General features: G+C 44.6%; 1 protein-coding gene across 1 annotated transcript in view; it reads left to right on the top strand.

The window, feature by feature from the left end:
- Positions 1-2,485: 2,485 nt before the first annotated feature.
- LOC119421061 (polycomb protein suz12) overlaps positions 2,486-21,139 on the top strand; it is a 19,417-nt gene continuing 763 nt past the window's right edge. The window contains exons 1-16 of the mRNA XM_037688464.1: positions 2,486-2,676; positions 2,775-2,970; positions 3,357-3,403; positions 3,493-3,557; positions 5,702-5,770; positions 5,883-5,932; positions 6,015-6,100; positions 6,176-6,413; positions 11,474-11,576; positions 11,664-11,769; positions 11,845-12,019; positions 12,096-12,184; positions 12,266-12,409; positions 13,599-13,756; positions 13,829-14,030; positions 20,613-20,692. Coding sequence (XP_037544392.1) covers positions 2,823-2,970; positions 3,357-3,403; positions 3,493-3,557; positions 5,702-5,770; positions 5,883-5,932; positions 6,015-6,100; positions 6,176-6,413; positions 11,474-11,576; positions 11,664-11,769; positions 11,845-12,019; positions 12,096-12,184; positions 12,266-12,409; positions 13,599-13,756; positions 13,829-14,030; positions 20,613-20,692 — 1,760 coding nt within the window. The 5' untranslated portion in view covers positions 2,486-2,676; positions 2,775-2,822. The remainder of the gene's footprint in view (positions 2,677-2,774; positions 2,971-3,356; positions 3,404-3,492; positions 3,558-5,701; positions 5,771-5,882; positions 5,933-6,014; positions 6,101-6,175; positions 6,414-11,473; positions 11,577-11,663; positions 11,770-11,844; positions 12,020-12,095; positions 12,185-12,265; positions 12,410-13,598; positions 13,757-13,828; positions 14,031-20,612; positions 20,693-21,139) is intronic.

The following is a 21,139-nucleotide window of genomic DNA, read 5'->3' as shown; positions in this document are numbered from 1 at the left end:
TAACGGAACCAGTGTGGCGGATCTGTGGTCCGGACTAACGGAACCAGTGTGGCAGATCTGTGGTCCGGACTAACGGAATCAGTGTGGCGGATCTGTGGTCCGGACTAATGGAACCAGTGTGATGGATCTGTGGTCTGGACTAACGGAACCAGTGTGATGGATCTGTGGTCTGGACTAACAGAACCGTTGTGACCTGCAGCTGAGCTCGTCTCTACGCTCCACCATGCCTCTGGTGCTGGACGCCGTGTGGGCTCTGTGGAGCATCGGTGCTGGCATCTACGACTACTTCCACACCAGTGCCATGGAGGAGAGGATCCACACCCTGGAGCACGTCCTCTCCATCCACCAGTTCGTGATCGGCGTCCTGTCCGCCGGCCTCGTCCTGCTCTTGACCTGCATACTGCTGAGAAAACTCTGACACCTGGTGGAGGGACCTGAGCATCGGACTGGAGGGTCCTTGGTGGTAAAGACCAGGTCCGGAGCACTGATGGCCACTTTAAGTCTGTGAGAACATGAAGCGTGTTCCATCAGGGAGGTTTTCTGTGTGTTCATCTCCCTGCAGGATGTTTCACGGAGCTGCTGACTGTGTTCCCTGGTCAGAAACGTTGCTTCATTCTTTCTGACGTCCTTCTTTTAGTGACGACGGTAAAAAAAAAAAAATTAAGTTGTTAGCTTTGTCTTAACTAATCATTCTATCAATCATTGTTTCAGATCTTTGTCCAAAGACTTAAAGGCACTTTGATACCAGAATATTATTTTTCTAAAAACGAACATCTAATTATGTTGAGGCTGATTTGAATTTGGAGCAGTTTGTCTTCAGCTTTTAAGGGAATGTTGATGATCCAAACTGCCTGGATTCATCTCGTCATGTGTTCTGCCCCTGGAAGGGATCTGTGCATTTACACCGTGGAATAATGAAATGTAACCAAAACCTTGTTTCTATGTTGAAATGTTATGGTGACCATGTTGAAACCTAAAGCAACACGCTCTGAAACAATGGAACTAAAGTTACTCTATTTATCTTTATTCTTTCTTCCTTGGAGGAAACAAATCTTAATATATAAATTTAATGGTTGTTATTGGGATGTCGTGTGTGTAAAGTTTCTAATGCTTGTTAGTGGGATGTCGTGTGTGTAAAGTTTCTAATGCTTGTCCTGTTTAAGTTTGTCACATTTTTTTTACCATCATTGTACTGTTTCAACCAAACTACTGGTCCTGTCCAATGGAAAATGTTTGATTCATAAAATAACTTCAAGCTCCTTTGCTGACTTGAGTTCATTTCAATTAAATATATTTTTGTGTGTGTGTTATACTCTAGAAAAACAAGGTTCTGCTTTGTTACGTGAAATTGTTTGTGTTTAGTTTTTGAATATGAACCCAAGTTCTCATCTACTAAGTTTTATTTAATAAGCATTCAAATATGCATTCAGACACACAATGCGAAAAAAGTGAAATTCTTTTGCATTCAATAAAACAACAGATGTTTCAGAAAATTAATAAAAATGCAGTTTAATCTCAGTTTATAGACCAAAGTCTCATTTATTGATTTAAATAAGAATGACATGAACATCAGACATCACACAAGTCATCAAAGGAAAAGCTGAGAATAATAAAAACATATATAAAAAAAAAGTTAAAAATTAAGGGTGCACCAATAAATCATTTCCTTAATTATCGGAAATCGGCCGATACTTGCATGAGAAACCGATTTTTTGTTTTAACAATTGTCTGAACTTCATTTATATTTCAGAGCACTACATCATGGCCAGTTAAAACAAGTTTGTATTGTTTGTAGGATATTGTTCAAGGGTATATTTTTCAACAAAATAATATTGGAAAATTGAAGGTGCATTGTGAACTTATAACACCTGACATTGTCGCTTATAAAACAAAATCGGAATCGGCAGGTCAGACTTTAGAAATCGGTGACTATCCGGGCTCCAGCCTCAAAACTTCTGCGCCTGCTGCTCCAATCTGAGGATCGACCAATGAGAGCTCAGAATTTCAGCAGCGGACGCCGTGATTGGTTAAAGGACGGTGAAGGCGGGCTCTCTGAACGCGTCTTCGCTGCAACGTTCATATCTCAAGTTATGCGAAGAGGGCGGAACTTTGTCAAAATTTACCTTCAAAATAAAAGTAGATATTTACACAAGCATTACATTTTAGACGTACCCTTAAGTTTTGACATGTGCCTCGATTAAAGTGCAATTAGAAGATTAACCTGGATTATGAAATACCCATAATTTATGTTTATTGTGTAATTAACGACTTCATACTTTTCATAATAATTTGTTGAGAAAATCTTAACCGGATGTGTTTTGTGCTACTTCCCTCCAGTGTACCCTCAACTTGCTAATAGGCAGGCGGCATAAATAATGTAAATTTTGATCAAGTAAATATATAGTAACTACAGAAGGAGTGCCGTATTTACTTACAATCGTTTCCGTGTAGCAGTGACGTTACTTCGGGGGTCACTGTCGGTCTGGGCAGGGTGTTAGCATCATGCTAACCGGTTAGCCCGGGGTTTCCGCTTCAGCTCGCTGGAGGCTGTTCTCTTGTTTCGCGCATTTCAAGCCTTTTTTTTTCCTCCAACCTCCAACAGTTCAACTGGTTTCAAAGAAAAGCTTCAGACTACCGCTCCTCCAGTGTGAAGTATAACACATCTGGACCTCACCGGTACGTGCTTACTTTGAAGACGGCGGGTTTGTTTTGTTGTTTCCACAAAGGAAGGGAGCTGAATTTCTGTTCTCTTTTTTTAACCCACACCACCTCAGGTCGGGTGGTGTGGCAGCTTCCCCCGGCCGTGTCTCGTAGTTTGGGCGATGGCTCCACACAAGCACAGCTCTTCAGGTGGAGGCCACCATGTGGTGTTGGGTTCTGGAGGAAGAGCCAACGGGCTGTGCCCCCAGCAGCAGCCCAGCGGGCAGCTCGTTCAGGCCGACCACGAGCTGTTCCTGCAGGCCTTTGAGAGTGAGTCCCTGCTGCTCAACTTCTCTGACTGGACTCTGTCCTGGCTTTTATCACAACCAACAGTCGAACAAGACTCATAATCTGCCTGTTCTTTCAGATTACGCGTTTAACCTTTTTGAAACATGTTTCTCATCTAATTTATATTTTATACACTTAATTACATTATGTTGTTTGCAAAATATCCAGCCTGCAAAACCAAAGAGATCAAATGTTTGTGTTATCCAGTCAGTCATATAGGAGACTTTGAAGCAGGAAAATGTTAAATGTGATGTCTGATAGTCCCATGTAGTATTAGTATTTTACTTCTGTTTACTGGGATTAGATTCATCTTTATCTGAGCTTTAAGCTTTTATTACACTGATGATATGAGTGCATTTTTTTTCTAGAGCCAACACAAATCTACAGATTCCTGCGCACAAGAAACTTGATCGCTGTGAGTGTTTCCTCTGAGCCTCGTCATCAACAGAACCTATAGAGATAAAGTGACACAGGATTTAAACTCTCCTCCGTTCTCTCTCTCAGCCTATTTTCTTGCACAGGACGCTCACATATATGTCCCACAGGAACTCGAGGAGCAACGAGAAGAGGTAAAACCCCACTGACGTCGGTGATGCTGATAAGATCTGCTTCCTTTTTTACCAAAGTGACTGATGTTTGTGCTTTGTTTAAATCTGGTCAGGTTGTAGCCTGGCGTTGTTGTCTGCCTTTCTGAAAGCGGGTCAGCAGTTACGACGAGTCAGATCAGTACTAGTTGAGACAGAGGCGTTTTTCAGTTGAGCTGCTTTGCATAAAGATGAATGAACACCGTGCCTGAACACGTGGGGCTGCTTGTGCACTGAAGGAGACAACTTCAGACAATACCTGAAGGTTACAGGTTTAAAAGTCAAGTTTAAAAGGAAGCTGTGTTGGTGCACAAGAACTGAAGTAGGTGCACGGTGATCATCAGGTGATAAATGGGTTCCAGCTGGGTGTTTCTTCATGTGACTTGTAGTAACTGACAGGAAACTACAGCACTCAAGTGTTTGTTGTTGTTGAGATGACAGGTCTCCAAGACCATCTGTTGTGTTGACAGCTGCTATTGGACCAGAATCTGTTCAATGAAAGAGTTAAACAGCAAATCTATTTGTACTGCCGTTATAATGATCTGTTTCTAGTGTAAAAGTTGATTTATTTTTGCCCATTTTCAGCCCGGGATGGGTCAGGTGTTTGGTCTTTTTCCTGTCAAATGCTCTTGCTGTGTTGCGGGGGTTGAATCGTGTCCTGAGTTAAAGTGGAGGTTATAAATGCGGTGCCTTCTCAGTTTCACTTTCTGCTGCAGACTTCACTCATCTTGTGACTTGAAACAATCGGCTCCACTCTTCTTAAAGACGCTTAAAGTAGCACTTAACACCAACTACAAAGTCAGATGAGCAGTGGAATCCAGAAGAAAGTATAAAATCCTGCAAAACGGTAATGATCAACGAGACCCAACAGTAAATCTTGACGGTTCTGCCAGGTTCTTGCTAAACATCAAGGTCTTGAATGAACTTGGTCTGGACAGTTTTGTCTTTGTTGGAGCCAAAGCTACTTTACGTCTGCAGGATTTAGTCTCTTAGGTATTTTTAAAAATCAGATTAGTTTTAAAACCATATTTTCGCCCACAGTAACATTTCATGTTGTTGCAGTTTGTGGGTGGTGTTGCTCTGCAGCAGACGGTGGTGCAGCCTCACTCGTTCTGTCCAGCAGGAGTCGAGGGTTTGATTCTGTGTGAAAGTTGTTCTGAGTCCAGCAGCGTTCTGCAAAGGCTCACAGCTGGTTCTAGTTACTCATGCTCCTTGTCAGACTTGCTGCACAGATCAAAGGTAAACTTTTATGTGTTTTCCTTTTAGATGCACTCCAGAAACAAACTGGTGCACTGAATATTAGAGCCAGATGTGCACACTTTCCTATCATTTCACAAGCGAGGGCTGTAGGTGACAGTTCTGATGATTAAAGCATTGTACCTGCAGCTGCCTGTAGTGAAAACCTGTTTCTCACCCGTTTGTCTCAGCAGCATCACAAAGTTCTGTTGCTTCATGCTCCAGGAAACATTCAGCTCTTTATGTTCATTAATCGAGTTTATTCTGAGCTGCCAGATTTAATTAACTCTCCCAAACACTAAAACCATCCAAGTAAAAGCATCAAAGCAGAACAAACAGAAAATGTGTGACAGCTTCGTTGGCTCCTTTCTTTGCAGTCGGTCGTCGTCTGCAGCTCGAGGCGCACGTGTTCCTTTAAGAAGAGCTTAAATATACCAGTAGAGAGCAGCTCTGGGATTCAGCTGATTCCAGTCTGTGAAGCAGGAAGTTTCTGTACCTGCAACCTCCAGCTGCTGCAGTCTGCAGGGATCAATGTCAGGAACGCTGGAGTGAAAAGGAGCTGAAATAAAGTTTTATTGTACATTGAAGACACATTTCAGTTCATATGAACAAACTTTGTACATCAGAAGAACTCCGTTAACTTTCATTCCGGACCCTGAACTCCTCATTCTGACTGACCAACCCGACTTTGGTTCAGCCTGTAGAACCAGGTGAAAAAAGCAGTTCCTACTTTGTGTCAAAGTTTTTTCCTCAAACTTTGACAAAAAGGTTCTGTTCAGTAAAACATCGGTCCCGTCTGTGGACGTAAAGGAGTGCAGCCACGTCTGGTGAGCTGAGCGCTGTGTGAGGATTGAGTTTGTCTAAAGCTGCAAACAGCTGCTCTTCATTCACAGGAAGTCCTTCAAGGCCGATGATCTGCTCTTCGAAGTGGACAAAATGAGAGGAGACCAGGAGGCTCTGGGGTAAATACTGCGTTTCCACAAAGCCCTGAGTCGTGTTTCTGTTGAAGTCTGCCTCTTCAAACAAGATGTCGACCTTACAGCTGCTTACTCAGCTCTGCACTTTCTGTTCCAGCTTGGCCTCCAACCTGCAGCTCACCTTCACTGGCTTCTTTCATAAAGCAGGTAGGTTCGTCCCTGTCTTCCTGTTAGTTTGGCTGTTCTTCAGCGTGACTGACAGGAAACTGTTTTTTCTCCGTGTTTTCAGGAAAACCATCTCAGGACAGTGAGAACGAGCAGAGCTCCGTGTCTCTGGAGGTCCTGCTGGTCAAAGTCTGCCACAAGAAGAGGAAGGTTTGTGTCTGGATGCTACAACGATCCATACATGGTTTGTCTTCAGATCTAACAGAGATTTCTTGTGGTGTTCAGGATGTCAGCTGTCCGGTGAAGCAGATCCCGACAGGAAAGAAGCAGGTTCCTCTGAACCCAGACACGGGTGCTGGAGTCCAGGCCAAACTGGGCTCCCTGCCCACCCTGCTGGTTCCCAGCAGTGAGTTTGAACCCAGTAACTCTCATATGGTCAAGTCTTACTCCCTGCTCTTCAGGGTGTCCAGACCTGGTTCCCCCCGGACCCAAATCAACGGCCTAACCAACGGAGAGCTCAGAGGTGAGCAGACAGATCAGAGCGTCAAATATGTTTAAACATGATTCTGATCCGTTTACTTTTCTAAACAGCTCCACCCAAAAGAAGCTGTGGTCAAAAAGAGTTCTTATATAAAATATACAACATTTTCTTTTTGCATAGTTTTTCAAATTCATTCAACCTTTATTTACACAGGTTAGTCCCCATTGAGCCTCAAGGACTCATTTACAAGAGAGACCTGTTTCAGATAAACAAAAGTACTCACCGTCAGGATCTGCGCCCCCATCCTGCTCCGACGGTGTGCAACTTTCTTGTTGTAGTACGAGAATCAGCCAGACTGCATGATCTTCAGAAGTCTTCATGAAGCTTCACTGTCTGACTCATGGTTATAACCATTATACCTTCAAAATGAACAATAAATATCTAAGCCTAATCACTCGAAGAACAGTGCCAAACACCTACGTAACTGAAATTATTTAAAAACTATCTACAGGTAAATATCACCCAGAGTCTTATCGAGGACGTGTGACCAGAAGTCAAATATGTACCATTAGAATGCGGTAAATATTTATTAAATTAGTACCAGTTATTTTTATTGGTTTTATTTATTTATTAAACACGTTTGTTAACTGCTGCTGTTTTTAAATGTACTTTCTAAATAAATTTGACGTGATTCATTCTCCTCAGCAGAGCTCATAAGAGCAGCAGGGAGGAAGGAAGGAAGAACAGCCCTTCTCTCCCCCCCCCCCCCCCTTCTCCCCAGTTCTGTTTAATGTCCCTGTTTAAGCTTAAATGAGATACTGGTATTTAAACTAGAGCTGTCATTTTTAACCGGAGCCCGTCCCCACCCGACCCGGATTCGAACAAAGCCGGGCCATAATAATGTGCTTAATGTGTGGGTCAGGTCGGTGTTGGGCTTTTTATTGCATCAGTGCAGCCGACGAAAAAGCAAACATGGCTTGCCATACAACACCTGCCACATGCGGCCATTTCACCGCAGGCTGACCAGTCGGTAAAACGTTCACTTAAGCTTCAGATGGACCACTGCCAGCGATCCATCAGCCCAAATGACGTTCATTCAGCCGCTGCACTCAGCGGACGCGTGCGGCCGACGACCCAAACAGTTGCGATCACAAAATATCTGACATGTTAGAGCAGGATGCAGGCAGAAGCAGGGGAAGCAGTTAATGCGCTTTGATGGCTCCTCAGCTCCGATCTTCTGCCCCCTTTACTCCAGAAGTGCGCGTCCGCCGATCATTAACAATAGTCGGTGGTATAAGCAGTCAAAGCTTGAGTAAAAATGTTTGGGGGTTTTCTGGTTCAGACCTGTAATTAGTGTTAATTTGTCAGATTGGGTGGGGTTTGGAGATGATGGCTGTGGGCTGGAGCCGGGTCGGTTTGGATTATTTGGACCTGGGTGCAACTCTAATTTAAACACATATTTACCGTACATAGAAAGATACATATTTAATTAAAAGTAAAAGATATGTATCAGTCTTGACTGACTGCTTTAAAGATAAATCTGATGACTTCTCCTCCATTGAGCTCTCATGGACGGAAGGGGAGGGGGGAAAGACTCCTGTCTGTTTCTCAGCTTCGTGTTCGGATGTGACTTTAAAATGAGATCCTGGTATTCAAACGCATATTTACCGACACAAAAAGATGCCACACAGAAAGAATTTAAAACTTTTATTAAAACTTACCAGACTTGACTGCGTCTCCAATGCTGACCATTGACAGGTTGATGCAGCTTACGGGCAGCAGCTGCTTCCTCCTTGACAGCTGATCGATCGCTTTTAACATGAAAGCTGCGTCATAAGAAGTTCTCTGTGCGTTTTCCATTAATTCTCAACAAATGAACAGGTCAGTGCATGAAGTGCAAAATATAATAAACACGGGAACGATCTGAAGAAATGAATTCACGTCTTATCTTGGGGGGGATGGTCCTTGAGAGTACCTCGTTGGTCATTCAGGTTTGACTTCTGGTCACATGATGAAAACATAAATAAGACGCTCTTGCATATAAACCGCGGGGTGCAAAGTGTGAGAAAAAAGTATCAGCTTGTACACTGACAATTACGGTAGATAAAGAAAAGAGAAACATGAGGGGAGGTAAAAAAAAACCCATCGTATCTCACACTATGTCATGGCTGGGGCACAGTGCGAAAGTTGCAAAAAAAAAGACCTCGCACATAAACGGCAACATACTGATGACATCATAATGGACACTGCCAGAGTTCCATAGTCCTGATAAGAGATGGCATCATATCTATATTCTAACTCGGCTCTGATATAGGTCCACAGATGTCCTTGGGAAGGGACAAGGGGAGAACAGAACAGAACTTCTTGTTCACATAACCTCCAGGAGAAATTTGAAGGTCATGGGAAGGGAAACCATATAGTTAGGCAAAACAATAAAATATAGAAGTCAATTGCAAACAAGGAAATCACAAATTACATTAACAACAGTTCATTGTCAAAGTTAGACAACATTACGAAGCATGTGAACATTTGTAAGTATCTTTAAACACAGCTTTTAAACGATTTTTAAAAGTAGAAACTGAGACAAGTGAGGTCATACCCAAAGTTTATGAAGCGGATTCCAATTGCATGGAGCAGCAGAGGCAGACTTGGTCTTTAGAGTTGTTAACCACAAATACTGAGTGGATCAGGTGTATACTTACAAATCGGTGCTAGTTGCAGTAATTAGTTAAATATGGAGGTGAATAACCAGCAACATCTGAGAACCCTTAGCGATCTCTTCACAGATTGAACAGGTGGTCGCCCAAGCCGACGCCCTGACGACTGATGAGGAAAGGGACAAACTCCGCCAAGTTCTCCTGAAATATGAGAAGTCATTCTCAACTGACTCAGTGGATTGTGGGTTGACCTCGCGCCACACAGTCAGCATCCCAACTTCGCCCAACTCACCACCTACATTTGTCAGACAATACAAGATTCCCCTGGCAGCACATCAACCTGTCAAGGAAATCATTGATGACCTTTTAGATAAAGGCATAAACAGACATTGTAATAGCACCTACTCTGCACCTTTATGGCCAGTTTTGAAACCAAATGGTAAGTGGAGACCTACCATAGACTCCAGAAAGCTAAACAAACAAGTTCCTTTATCCAGGTGGCCAATGACCCAGATCCAACAGGAACTGCCCAAGGTCACCAATGGTAAGTACTTTTCCCACCCTCGATGTCGCCTCTGGTTTTTGGACCATTCCTGTGCGCGCCGAGGACCAACACAAACTAGCTTTCACTTTTGGTAGCCGACAATACACCTTCACCAGGTGTCCCTTTGGCTACGCTAACTCACCAGCTGAGTTCAACATCTTTTTGAACAAAGCATGTCCAGACGTCCACAAACGTGGGACACTGATCTACGTGGACCCCAGGGCAGGAGCTCCCAGGCTGGGTACGGTTCCCCGGGGTCCCAGAGGCATCTGTACCCAGGGCAGGAGCTCCCAGGCTGGGTACGGCGCCGCCTGGTTGCGGAGGGGTGTCCTTTTGAGGCAGCCAACACTGGACTCACACTTGGCTGAGATCGACCACGTTCTGAATCAACTGACTACTGCTGGTGCTAAAATCTCACTGTCAAAATGCCAGTGGTGCAAGACCAAGGTGGACTACGTTGGCCTACTAGTAGGTCCAGACGGAGTACAACCACAATTGACTCGCACCCAAGGCCTAGACAATCTCAAAGTCCCCACCAATCTCAGAGAACTACAAAGTTTTCTGGGTGTGTGTAACTACTCACACCAATTCATAGAGAACTATGCAGACCTTGCAAAACCACTGACTGAACTCTTAAAGAAAGACGTCCCGTTTGTCTGGACTGATAACCAACAGCAGGCAATGAACGCTCTCGGGGACAGACTCAAGTCAGCCCCATGTCTAGTCTATCCAGACTACAACAAAGAGTTTCACTTGGAAGTGGGCTTTTCAGCTCACTGCATAAGTGCAGGTCTGTACCAGATGCACGACAAAGACAAGCGTGTGGTGGCCTACGCCAGTAAGACAATGGCAGGCCCCGAATTAAAGTTCTCTGAGACACTCTGAGAAGCTCTTTTTATACCCAGTCATGTTGTCAATTGACCTAATTAGTGTTAATTGGTCTTCCAGCTGTTCGTTATATGCTCAATTTTCTTTTTCCAGCCACTTATTGCTACTTGTCCCAACTTTTTTGGGATTTGTTGAAACTGTGAAATTTTGAATCAACATATTTTTCCTTTAAAATGTTGCATTTACTCAGATTAAACTTTTGATCTGTCATCTATGTTATATTACAAATAAAATATTGACATTTGCCTTCTCCACATCATTGCATTCAGTTTTTATTCACAATTTGTTTAGTGTCCCAACTTTTTTGGAATCCGGTTTGTAGATAAGCAAGTCTCGCGTTAACCTTAGATTGTAAAACATTAACATGATGCGAAAAGGACAGAGCTCCATGAATCCAAATTCACAAATGTTTATAAACTGTCACCTCTTTTATAATATCACCGTTTACAGTGGTGAAGTCCACTGAGGTGGGTATGGTTCCTCCTCCATGACCGAGCCACGTAATTTTAGTTTTCTTGGCATTTAAGGACAAATTTAAGTCAGTAAAGGTCTGCTGGACTTCAAGAAAACCACATACAATGGACTTCACAATCTCATCTGGAGTAGCACCTAAAAAATATAAAATAGTGTCATCTGCATATAAATGGATGAAGGCCTCACTAACAGAATATGAGATATCATTTATGAATATGGGGAAAAGAGTTGGACCAAGAATGGAGCCTTGGGGTACACCTGACATAACCAGAAGAAACTGAAATATGAGTCAACCTTCACTTGCTGTGACCTTTTTGCAAGATAGATATGGAACCATGTTAGTGGCTGTCCTGAAATTCTTATACGGTCAAGTTGTTTCAGTAAGATGGATGATCAACGGACTCGAGAGCTTTTACTAAATCAATGAATGTTAGCTGATGTATCCACAGTAAGGATGGATATCCTGGGATTACTGAATGAAAGGAAACTGAACAGTAAAAGCTACTGCTTTGATGAGGACGTGCACGTCTCTGTTTCAGACGTCTCTGACGAGGCCGTCAACAGGAAGAGGAGGAGCTCGTCTCTCAGGGAGGAGGGAGAAGCAACGTTTGTGGCTCAGATGACGGTCTTTGATAAAAACAGGTGAGGCGTGTCACCATTGGACCTGTTTGAAGTAGAAGGTGTGTGAGTGGCGCTGGAGGTGAGAAGATGCTGCGCTGCTGTGTTCAGGCGTCTGCAGCTGCTGGACGGAGAGTACGAAGTGTCCCTGCAGGAGATGGACGAGTGTCCTGTCAGTAAGAAGAGGGCCACCTGGGAGACCATCCTGGATGGAAAGGTGTGTGTTGTATACCGGACATCCCCACCCCCCTTCCCAGTCACCTCGTATGACATCACTCTGCTCTCTCTGCAGCGGCTGCCTCCATTTGAGAGTTTCTCTCAGGGTCCGACCCTGCAGTTCACCTTACGCTGGACCAGCAACCCTTCTGACCGCTGCACGCCTCCTGTGGCCAAACCTTTAGGCACCCGCAACTCTGAGACCAACCAGGACACCAGACCGAGCACGCTGAGGGCCATGCACCCTCAGGGTGAGCCATACGGACAGGTGTGAGTTTATCTGCCACAGGTGAGCATGACTGATGCTGTTTGTTCTCTCACCTGCAGCTCTGAAAGACTCCATGAATGCTGATGTTCAGACCAGGAGGGAACAGATCTCAGCAGAGCCTCGACAGAAACTACGCATCTTCTACCAGGTCTGAGTCACCTGATGCCCGCCTGCAGTCCTGCGCTTGACAGTGTGTCTGCTCGTTAAACTCTGCTTCTGCTTCCTGTAGTTCCAGTACTACAACAACACGCGGCAGCAGACGGAGGCCAGAGATGACCTCCACTGCCCCTGGTGCACGCTGAACTGCAGAAAGCTGTACAGTCTGCTCAAACACCTCAAACTGTCCCACTCCCGCTTCATCTTCAACTATGTGGTGAGAACAACACAAGACTGTCTCTTCTTCAGCACCCAGAGCCACTCGGCTACAATCAGCTCTGATTCTTTCAGAAGGTACCAGAGATGGTGCTGCTGACCAGCTTCTCCCCTTCCCTGTCACTTCGAGTCGTTAGGCTGCGCTCTGGAGCAGACGTTCATTAGAAAGACTTGTTAGGCTGAGCATTTTATTCAGAGGACAACTCAGACGGCTTGTCTACCAATGTTTGCTACAAGAGTTGACAGCTGTTGGCTACTGCAGGCTAACAGCTGCTAACATGCTAACGTTACTGTACAAACATCAAAACAACAGAAGTAAAATGGGTCCAATATGTTGTTAATATAAGCAAATATAAATACAGCAGCCTGTTGACTGGTGTTTTAGCTGACACTCAATTTAATTTGAATTGTAAAAATATTAACGTGATAAATTAAACATGTAGCCTTTATCGTAAACATCCTTATAAATAATTAAACTGTGTTCAGGAAAAAGATGAAAAACTGATTTTAACCAATTCAACATTTTCAGTTTGTCTTATTTATTTTTGCGTTCAAATAAAAATACCTACAAATATTGTTATTATTGTGTGAATGCTTAATAAGCATTCATACGCGGACCGCTGCTGGACTGACGAGATAACGTCTAGTCTGGAGAACCGAGTGGATCTCTGCCATCCCAAAACACCTGAATCTGATTCATTTTGGTTTGTCATCACGCGGTTATTCTGGCAGAAATAATTGGATCATCCTGCAGGAGTGCCACAGCTAGCTGCTGCTGTTGCTCTTTGTGTTTGTAAAGGTGGGAAGATCAAATAATGGTGGCATAAAGTTTAATAAATTGAGTTGGTATTTTAACAAGGTCCAATTTGGTGTTGGTTCCGTTTGGACCAGACTTTAGATCGTCAGTTCAAGTAAGTTTGTCATTCTCATCACATGTGGTGCACGAGGTGGAACAAAATTATGTACGCAGAGTCCCATTTACACCCAACAATAGCAAAAGCAGTCCTGTCAGAATTAAACTTAGTTCTTTAAGTGGTGGTCGTTCAAAGAGCTATCTGCAGCAGGTAAGATATTAACTATTAGCCCACACTGAAAGATCTGAACTGTCCTTTGTTCCATATTTGAAGCAGTTTCTGCTGGTTTCAGCTCAAAGCTCTGTTTGACTCGTGTCTCTGGTTTGTGTCCATCAGCCTCACCCTAAAGGTGCGAAGGTTGAAGTGTCCATCAACGAGTGCTATGACGGCTCATATGCAGGAAACCCTCAGGACATCCACAGCCAGCCGGGCTTCGCCTTCAGCAGGAACGGTCCCGTCAAGAGAACCGTGGTGACCCACGTCCTGGTCTGCAGGTACCACCCACCTCCCTTCTTCCGTTTAAAAAAGTCCCTGGCATGCCACTGAGACGTCAGTCCTCTGTTCAGACCCAGGAGGACAAAATCGAGTCTGTCTGAGTTCCTGGAGTTGGAAGACGAAGACCAGGAGCAGCATCAGAGGACTTACATCAGTGGACACAACCGTCTGTACTTCCACAGCGACTGCTGCCTGCCCATGAGGGCTCAGGAGATGGAGGTGGACAGTGAGGATGAGCGGGACCCTGACTGGCTCAAAGAGAAGACTGTGAAGGTAAGCTGCACCCAAACAAACAAATAAAAAGACAGCAGGAGACCCGTCTCCTCTAGGGATAATATCTGTCTGCTGTCTCTGCTACTAAAGTTTTTAGTTAATTTGAATCAAAGTTTTCCTTAAAGTTCTGCTTCCATCTGTGGACTCCATCGGTCTAACAGTCCATTGGTCTAACAGTCCAAACTCCCAACAGTCCATCGATCCATCACCCAACAGTCCATTGGTCCGCCTGTTTATCGATCCCTCAATCCATTAATCCCAACAGTTCATCAATCCATCACTCTTAACAGTAATGGTAAATAGACTGTACTTATATAGCGCCTTTCTATATTATCAAGATACTCAAAGCGCTTTACACAACAATCTGTGTCCTCATACAGCTCTCTACTAGATCTCTACAAAGCTAATTGAACAAATCATTCTAAAGAGACTAATCAGTGCTTCATCACATTCATACACCGATGGGACACACATCAGAGGCAATGAGGGGTTCAGTGTCTTGCCCAGGGACACTTCGGCATGTGACTTATAGTGGATTAGAACCCCCAACTCTTGCATTGGAGGACGATTGCTCCAACCACTCAGCCACAGCCGCCAGTCCACCGTCCATTGGTCTGTCTATCGGTCCACCTGTCCATCGACCCACCAGTCCAGTGGTCAGTCTATCGGTCCATATGTTCAATGGTCCAACAGTTCATTGGTCCATCAATCCACCTGTCCATCGATCCACCAGTCCAGTGGTCAGTCTATCGGTCCAACAGTCCATCATCGGTCCAACATTCCATTGTCCACTGATCCGTCTGGTCATCAGTCTAGCAATTCAATAGTTCATAGTGCAGCAACATTTTGTACCAGCTGTAAACATGAGAGGGAGGCCCGGCAAACTCAGATCAAAAGAGAGTTATAATAAACCAGACGTGAAGTAATAAAAGCGTGGATTACTGTCTCTAAGTGGTGCCTAGAAAGGAGGGGCTTGGATTTTTAACAGGTGCCTCAGCTGAAAGAAAGAGGACTTAACCTTGATGTTGACATGGCAGTCAAGTTTCAGGCAGGGGTCCATTCATCCATCCATCCATTGTCTTCCACTTACTGTATGTACGGGCTTTTAAATCAACCGGATGATTCTTATTTTTAGGGAATAATTAGCATTTTGCCTGTTTATAATGCTCTCGGACCACTTCCGGTTAGCGATGTTGCTAACGCTTCCAGCCCACTCTTCCGCGCGCCGCAGCGAAATAAATGCCACGTATATAAACTTTTATGTCTGATAATTACATTTACGAAATCAGGTATTATATTGTAACATTCTACTGCCTTTCACTTCACTAAACTGTGAGCACAGGACTGAAAACAGCGCAGCCTGTCAGTCCTTAAGGGACACACAGAAATTCAATTCAACAGGTTTCCTGCTTACCTCATGAGATGTTAATGGGTGGCTTGTACAGCCTGCGCAGGCTCGGTCACCTGCCGCTGTGTCACCATTAAATAATAAGAAACGAGCTACCACTTCTAAAGACGGGAGACAGGGTTTCGGTTCCGGTACACGACGCGAGATCGGGAACCGGAAGGGGCGGATGTCCCGTGGCATTACAGATTTATAGACTAGACTCCTCCTTCGCAGAAGGGAAGCACAACCTGTCAGTGTATGAGGGGGAGTGACGAAGTGTGATCTCAACTGATCTTATGAGGTTTGACGTGTAAGGAAAAAATGAGACGGTGCTTCAAAAACCTTTCTACGTGATGTATCAAACAAAATAAACTCTATTTCTTGACGGATATCGAATCCCTGGGAGACTCTTGTTATAGTTGCTGGCCCCGTTTAAACCATTCAGGACCGGGTCATAATTTCATTATAATCCCATCTCTGAGCAGATCAAAAATCCAGGGTCAGTCTAGATAAATGTACTAACACTCCGATACCTCGCTGCTGTTTTTATGACGCTCTGGACGTCACTCAGCACGCATGCAACAAAGAGTAAACTCAAAGCGAGAGCGACACCTGCCCCCTCTTTCCTCTTCAGTGGTGACAAATTTTTTTAGTTTTATTGATGAGTGCTCATTGATCCTGACTTCCTCATTTTGATTTTTTTAAAAATCAGCACAAATAGATTTTTTCATTTTTGGTTTTTAGGTCAAAGTGTTTTTTTATACAACACTCCTGAGTTAAAATGTTGCTGATTCGTTTGAATTTATAATTATTTATTGATTATATTTAATTTTATTTTTCACTATCATATGGTCAAATGTTTACAGCTTTAAAGATTTAAGTTTTTTTTTCCAGGCAAATTGATGCACTTTAATTTGTTGACTATAAAATAATGTTAATAAAGTTATTCTTCATTGTAAGTTGAGCTATATTCTTTTTTTCTTTAATGTTAATAAGGACGCAATGTTATGCAGAGGTGTACTTATAACAATTTTATAGACAAATGATACCATTTACAGGGGGTGGGGCGTGAAATGTTTACTTCTTCCTGGGGGGGGGGGAGATGATCTGCAGCATCCTGTTCTTAAACTCAGTCCTGTGGTTAAGATGTCAGTGTGAAACAATTTATCACAAACAATGACTTTAGGGGTGCACCTGACTTTTATTTTGTTAATTTTTTATTTAGTTTTATTTGTAACAACATGCCGTTGTACTAAGCAATGGTGACACTCAACTTCGCCGGAGTTAGCCTCTCGTGCTGTGAAGCGCCGGAACCGGACCAGAACAGAACCGGGCCAAGGACGACTTCAGCCTCTGCGGTCAGTCTCGTCATTGTTCGCCGGAGTTAGCCTCTCGTGCTGTGAAGCTCGGGAGGAGCAGAGTGAAGCTCGGGAGGAGCAGAGTAAAGCTCGGAGGAGCAGAGTGAAGCTCGGAGGAGCAGGGTGACGCGCGGAGGAGCAGAGTGACGCGCGGAGGAGCAGAGTGAAGCGCGGAGGAGCAGGGTGAAGCGCCGAGGAGCAGGGTGACGCGCGGAGGAGCAGAGTGACGCGCGGAGGAGCAGAGTGAAGCGCGGAGGAGCAGAGTGAAGCGCTGTGGAGCAGCGCTGTGGAGCAGAGCCAAGGAAGCTGCTCGAGAGAAGACCGGACTCTGCATTGGAGCTCTGCTGGCTTCCATCCAAACTCACCTGGATAATAATTTAGATCCGTGCAGGTCCACCGGTTCAGAACGGGTCAGCTGAAGGTTTTGCTCCAGGATCATGCTGTTGTTCTCTGTTGATCTGAATTAAGTCAGGACCATGCCTTGCTATTTGCCATGGATGATCATCTTCTACCTGTTGGTACTGGACCCAGCATCTGTTCATCATGAGGGCAGCTTGAGAGTTTCATTTTTATAGGGGTGCTCCCTAGGGGTGCACCGATAAATCGGCCCCGATTTCCTTAATTTTGGGAAATCGGAAATTGGCCGATACTTGAATGAGAAACGGATTTTACCCATTTAAAAAAAAAAATTTTTAGTTAACAATTGTCTGAACTTAATTTATATTTCTGACTGTTACATGACATGTTAGATGACTCTACCATAGTCGGCCTCATCACAGGTGAGGACGACTCGGAGTACAGACAGCGGACTCGTGACTTTGTGGACTGGTGCCAGCAGAACCACCTCCTGATCAACGTTGCTAAAACTAAGGAGCTGGTAGTAGATTTTCGCAGGCGCAGGCCCATCTCACTGACCCCAGTGAACATCCAGGGAGTGGACATTGACATAGTGGACTTTTATAAGTACCTGGGTGTTCACCTGAACAATAAACTGGACTGGTCTCACAACACTGATGCACTTTACAGGAAGGGTCAGAGCAGACTACCTGCTGAGGAGACCGAGGTCTTTTGGAGTGCAGGGGGTGCTCCTGAAGACCTTCTTTGACTCTGTAGTGGCATCAGCCATCTTCTATGGTGTTGTGTGTTGGAGCAGCAGCTTATCATCAGCTGAGAAGAAGCAGCTAGATGAGCTCATCAAGAAGGCCAGCTCTGTGCTTGGACGCCCCCTCGACCCAGTGCAGGTGGTGGGAGACAGAAGGACTCGAGCTAAAATAACATTAATTGCTGGTCAACGTCTCCCACCCCATGCATGAAGCTGTTTCTGAACTGGAGAGCTCCTTCAGTGACAGATCACTGCATCCTAAATGCACAAAGGAGCGTTACCGCAGGTCCTTCCTCCCAGCAGCTGTTAGACTCTACAACATCACTGCTCCCAACAAACTCAATAAGGATTAAATACATGCTGACCTCTGCTGAAACATACACTCTGCCTGTAATACTGTACTGTAGTCTGCCATTCTCAATGTTCCAATACATACTGAACATTATTATTGATATTGTTTATCTTACTTTTTTATATATTGTTTTTAACATTTAGGAACTTTAGTGTGAATGTTTTTATCTGTTGCTGCCGTTACACTTGAATTTATCATCCGTGGAACAGTAAAGGCTGTTTCTATTCTATTTCAGAGCACTACCTCACGGTCAGGTAAAACAAGCTTGTATTATTCTAGGATATTGTTCAATTGTATGTTTTTCAATAAAAATAAGATTGGAAAATTGAAGGTGCATTGTGACCTTATAACACCTGACAGTGTTGCTTATGAAACAAAATCGGAATCGGCAGTTCAGACTTTTTTAGAAATCGGTGATCGGCCAGAAAACTGCAATCGGTGCACCCCTAATGCTCCCATCTGTCCAATTCAAACTCCAGTTGGACCTGTTAGTACATTATCTAGACTGACCCTGGGTTTTTTGATCTGCTCAGAGACGGGATTATAATGAAATTATGACCTGGTTCTGACTGGGTTAAACAGGGCCAGCAACTCTAACAAGAGTCTCCCAGGGATTTATTATCCGTCAAGAAATAGTTTATTTTGCTTGATACATCATGTAGAAAGGCTTTTGAAGCACCGTCTCATTTTTTCCTTCACGTGAAACCAGTTAAGATCCGTCGAGATCACACTTAGTCACTCCCCCTCATACACGTGACAGGTTGTGCTCCCCTTCTGTGAAGGAGGAGTCTATGGCCTATAAATCTGTAATGCCATGGGACATCTGCCCCTTCCGGCTCCTGATCTCGTGTCGTGTACCGGACCGGCCAGCGCTGTAAACCGTAAACGTTTCCTGCCTTGATTTTAATACAATCGGTAAAACTGAATTCACGTTTCCTTGATTTATTAATAGTGTGAGTTGCCGCTTCTCAAGGGGGTCAGAGCCGAGGGAACAGTGTGGGCTGGAGGCGGATCTGGGGTCTAAGAGGAGGCCTGAGGCCCACGGTTAGCAACAGCTGGCTGCAGTGACCCGTGACCCGCATCCAGCTCCCGTTGTAACAACTATGAAGTCAATCTTGGATCTACAACCTAGGGCGTCCTGGTGCCAAGTGCACTTATAGACACCCTTATGTTCGAACATGGGGTTTGTGATGGATAAACTACGACTAGCACAGAAGTCTCAATAACAGAACACCGCTCAGGTTCAGATCAGAGAGGCCGTTGCTCCCAAGCACGCCCCTCCAGGTCACACTGTCGTTACCCACATAGACATTGAAGTCCCCAGCTGGAGCACCTCCCAAAACCCCAGCTAAGGGCTCCAAGAAGGCCGGATACTCTGAACTGCCATTTGGCATGTAGGCACAAACAACCGTCTGAGCCTGTCCCTCACCCGAAGGCGCAAGGAAGCTACCCTCTCACCTACCGGGGAAACACCAACACACAGGCACCAAGTCGGGGGGCTACAAGTAGACCCACACCAGTTTGACACCTCTCACCGTGGGCAACTCCAGCGTGGAATAAGGTCCAGCCCCTCTCAAAGAGATTGCTTCCAGAGCCCATGCTGTGCGTTGAGTCGAGCCCAACTATATCTAGTGTGTACCTCTCAACCTCATGCACAAGCTCAGGCTCCTTCCCTGCCAGAGAACTTGCATTCAATGTCCCAAGAGCCAGCTTTGGTAAGTCTGGGTCAGAGCGCCAAGGCCTCCACCTTTGGCCACTGCCCATGGTGTCATGCATCCGATTCGTATGGCTCCTTCTGCAGGCGGTAGACACATAGGAAGGCAAACACATGTTGCTCATTCGGGCTGAGCCCAACTGGGCCTCATGGGTAACTAGTAAATGGACTGTATTTACAATATACAGCACTTCTCTATCTAATCCAGATACTCAAAGCGCTTTACAAAACAATCTGTGTCCTCATTTACCTCCACACACGCATTCATGCAGCACTTTACTACATCTCTACAAAGATAATCTGAATCTGCACAGGCTAATCAGAGTTTTAGATCACATTCATACAATGATGGAACACACATCGGAGGCATTGAGGGGTTCAGGGCCTTGCCCAAGGACATTTCAACATGTGATTGCTGGTAGAATTGAACAGTAACCCATGTCTGGGCAAGGAACACTGAGTTCCTTAATGCTTTCGGTCTATAAAAGTCTTCTGGATCGCTTTTTGTCTGGCATGACACCTAGAACTAATCTGCCTTGGGAGACCCTGCCAGGAGCAGTTACAGCTGCCCTGAGAGCATAGCTGCTAGGATCATTCAGGTGCTCAAACTGTCACAGATGAGCTTAGACCATATCATGTCTGACTGATTTTTTTTTTCTTCTCGTGCAGCAAATTGAGGAATTCACCGACGTTAACGAGGGCGAGAAAGAGATCATGAAGCTGTGGAACCTGCATGTCATGAAACATGGGTTAGTTCTCTGTTCTAGAAAAACACATTTCTGACTTAAGCTAGTTTAATAAGTTTCAATACATGCTGCGGTACCAAGGTTCTCCACAGTTAGAACCACGTCTTGTTGTTATGGTTCCCCACAGTTGGAACCATGGTCTGTTGTTCCTCTGGTTCCCTGTGGTTAGAACCATATTATTGTTCTTCTGGTTCCCCAGAATAAGAATGATGATCCAATGTTCCTTTGGTTCTCCACAGTTAGAACCATGGTCTGTTTTTCCTGTGGTTCTTCCAGTTAGAATCATGGTCCGTTGTTCCTGTGATTCTCCACATTTAGAACCATGGTCTGTTGTTCCTGTGGTTCTCCACAATCAGAACTATTGTCTGTTGTTCCTGTGGTTCTCCACATTTAGAACCATGGCCCGTTGTTCCTGTGGTTCTCCACATTTAGAACCATGGTCCGTTGTTC

The sequence above is a fragment of the Nematolebias whitei genome, chromosome 15, assembly GCF_014905685.2.
Source record: "Nematolebias whitei isolate Nwh7 chromosome 15, NemWhi1, whole genome shotgun sequence".
Classification (NCBI taxonomy): Eukaryota; Metazoa; Chordata; class Actinopteri; order Cyprinodontiformes; family Rivulidae; genus Nematolebias; species Nematolebias whitei.
The sequence above is the reverse complement of the archived record's forward strand: the minus strand, read 5'-3'. Positions and strand labels throughout refer to the sequence as shown.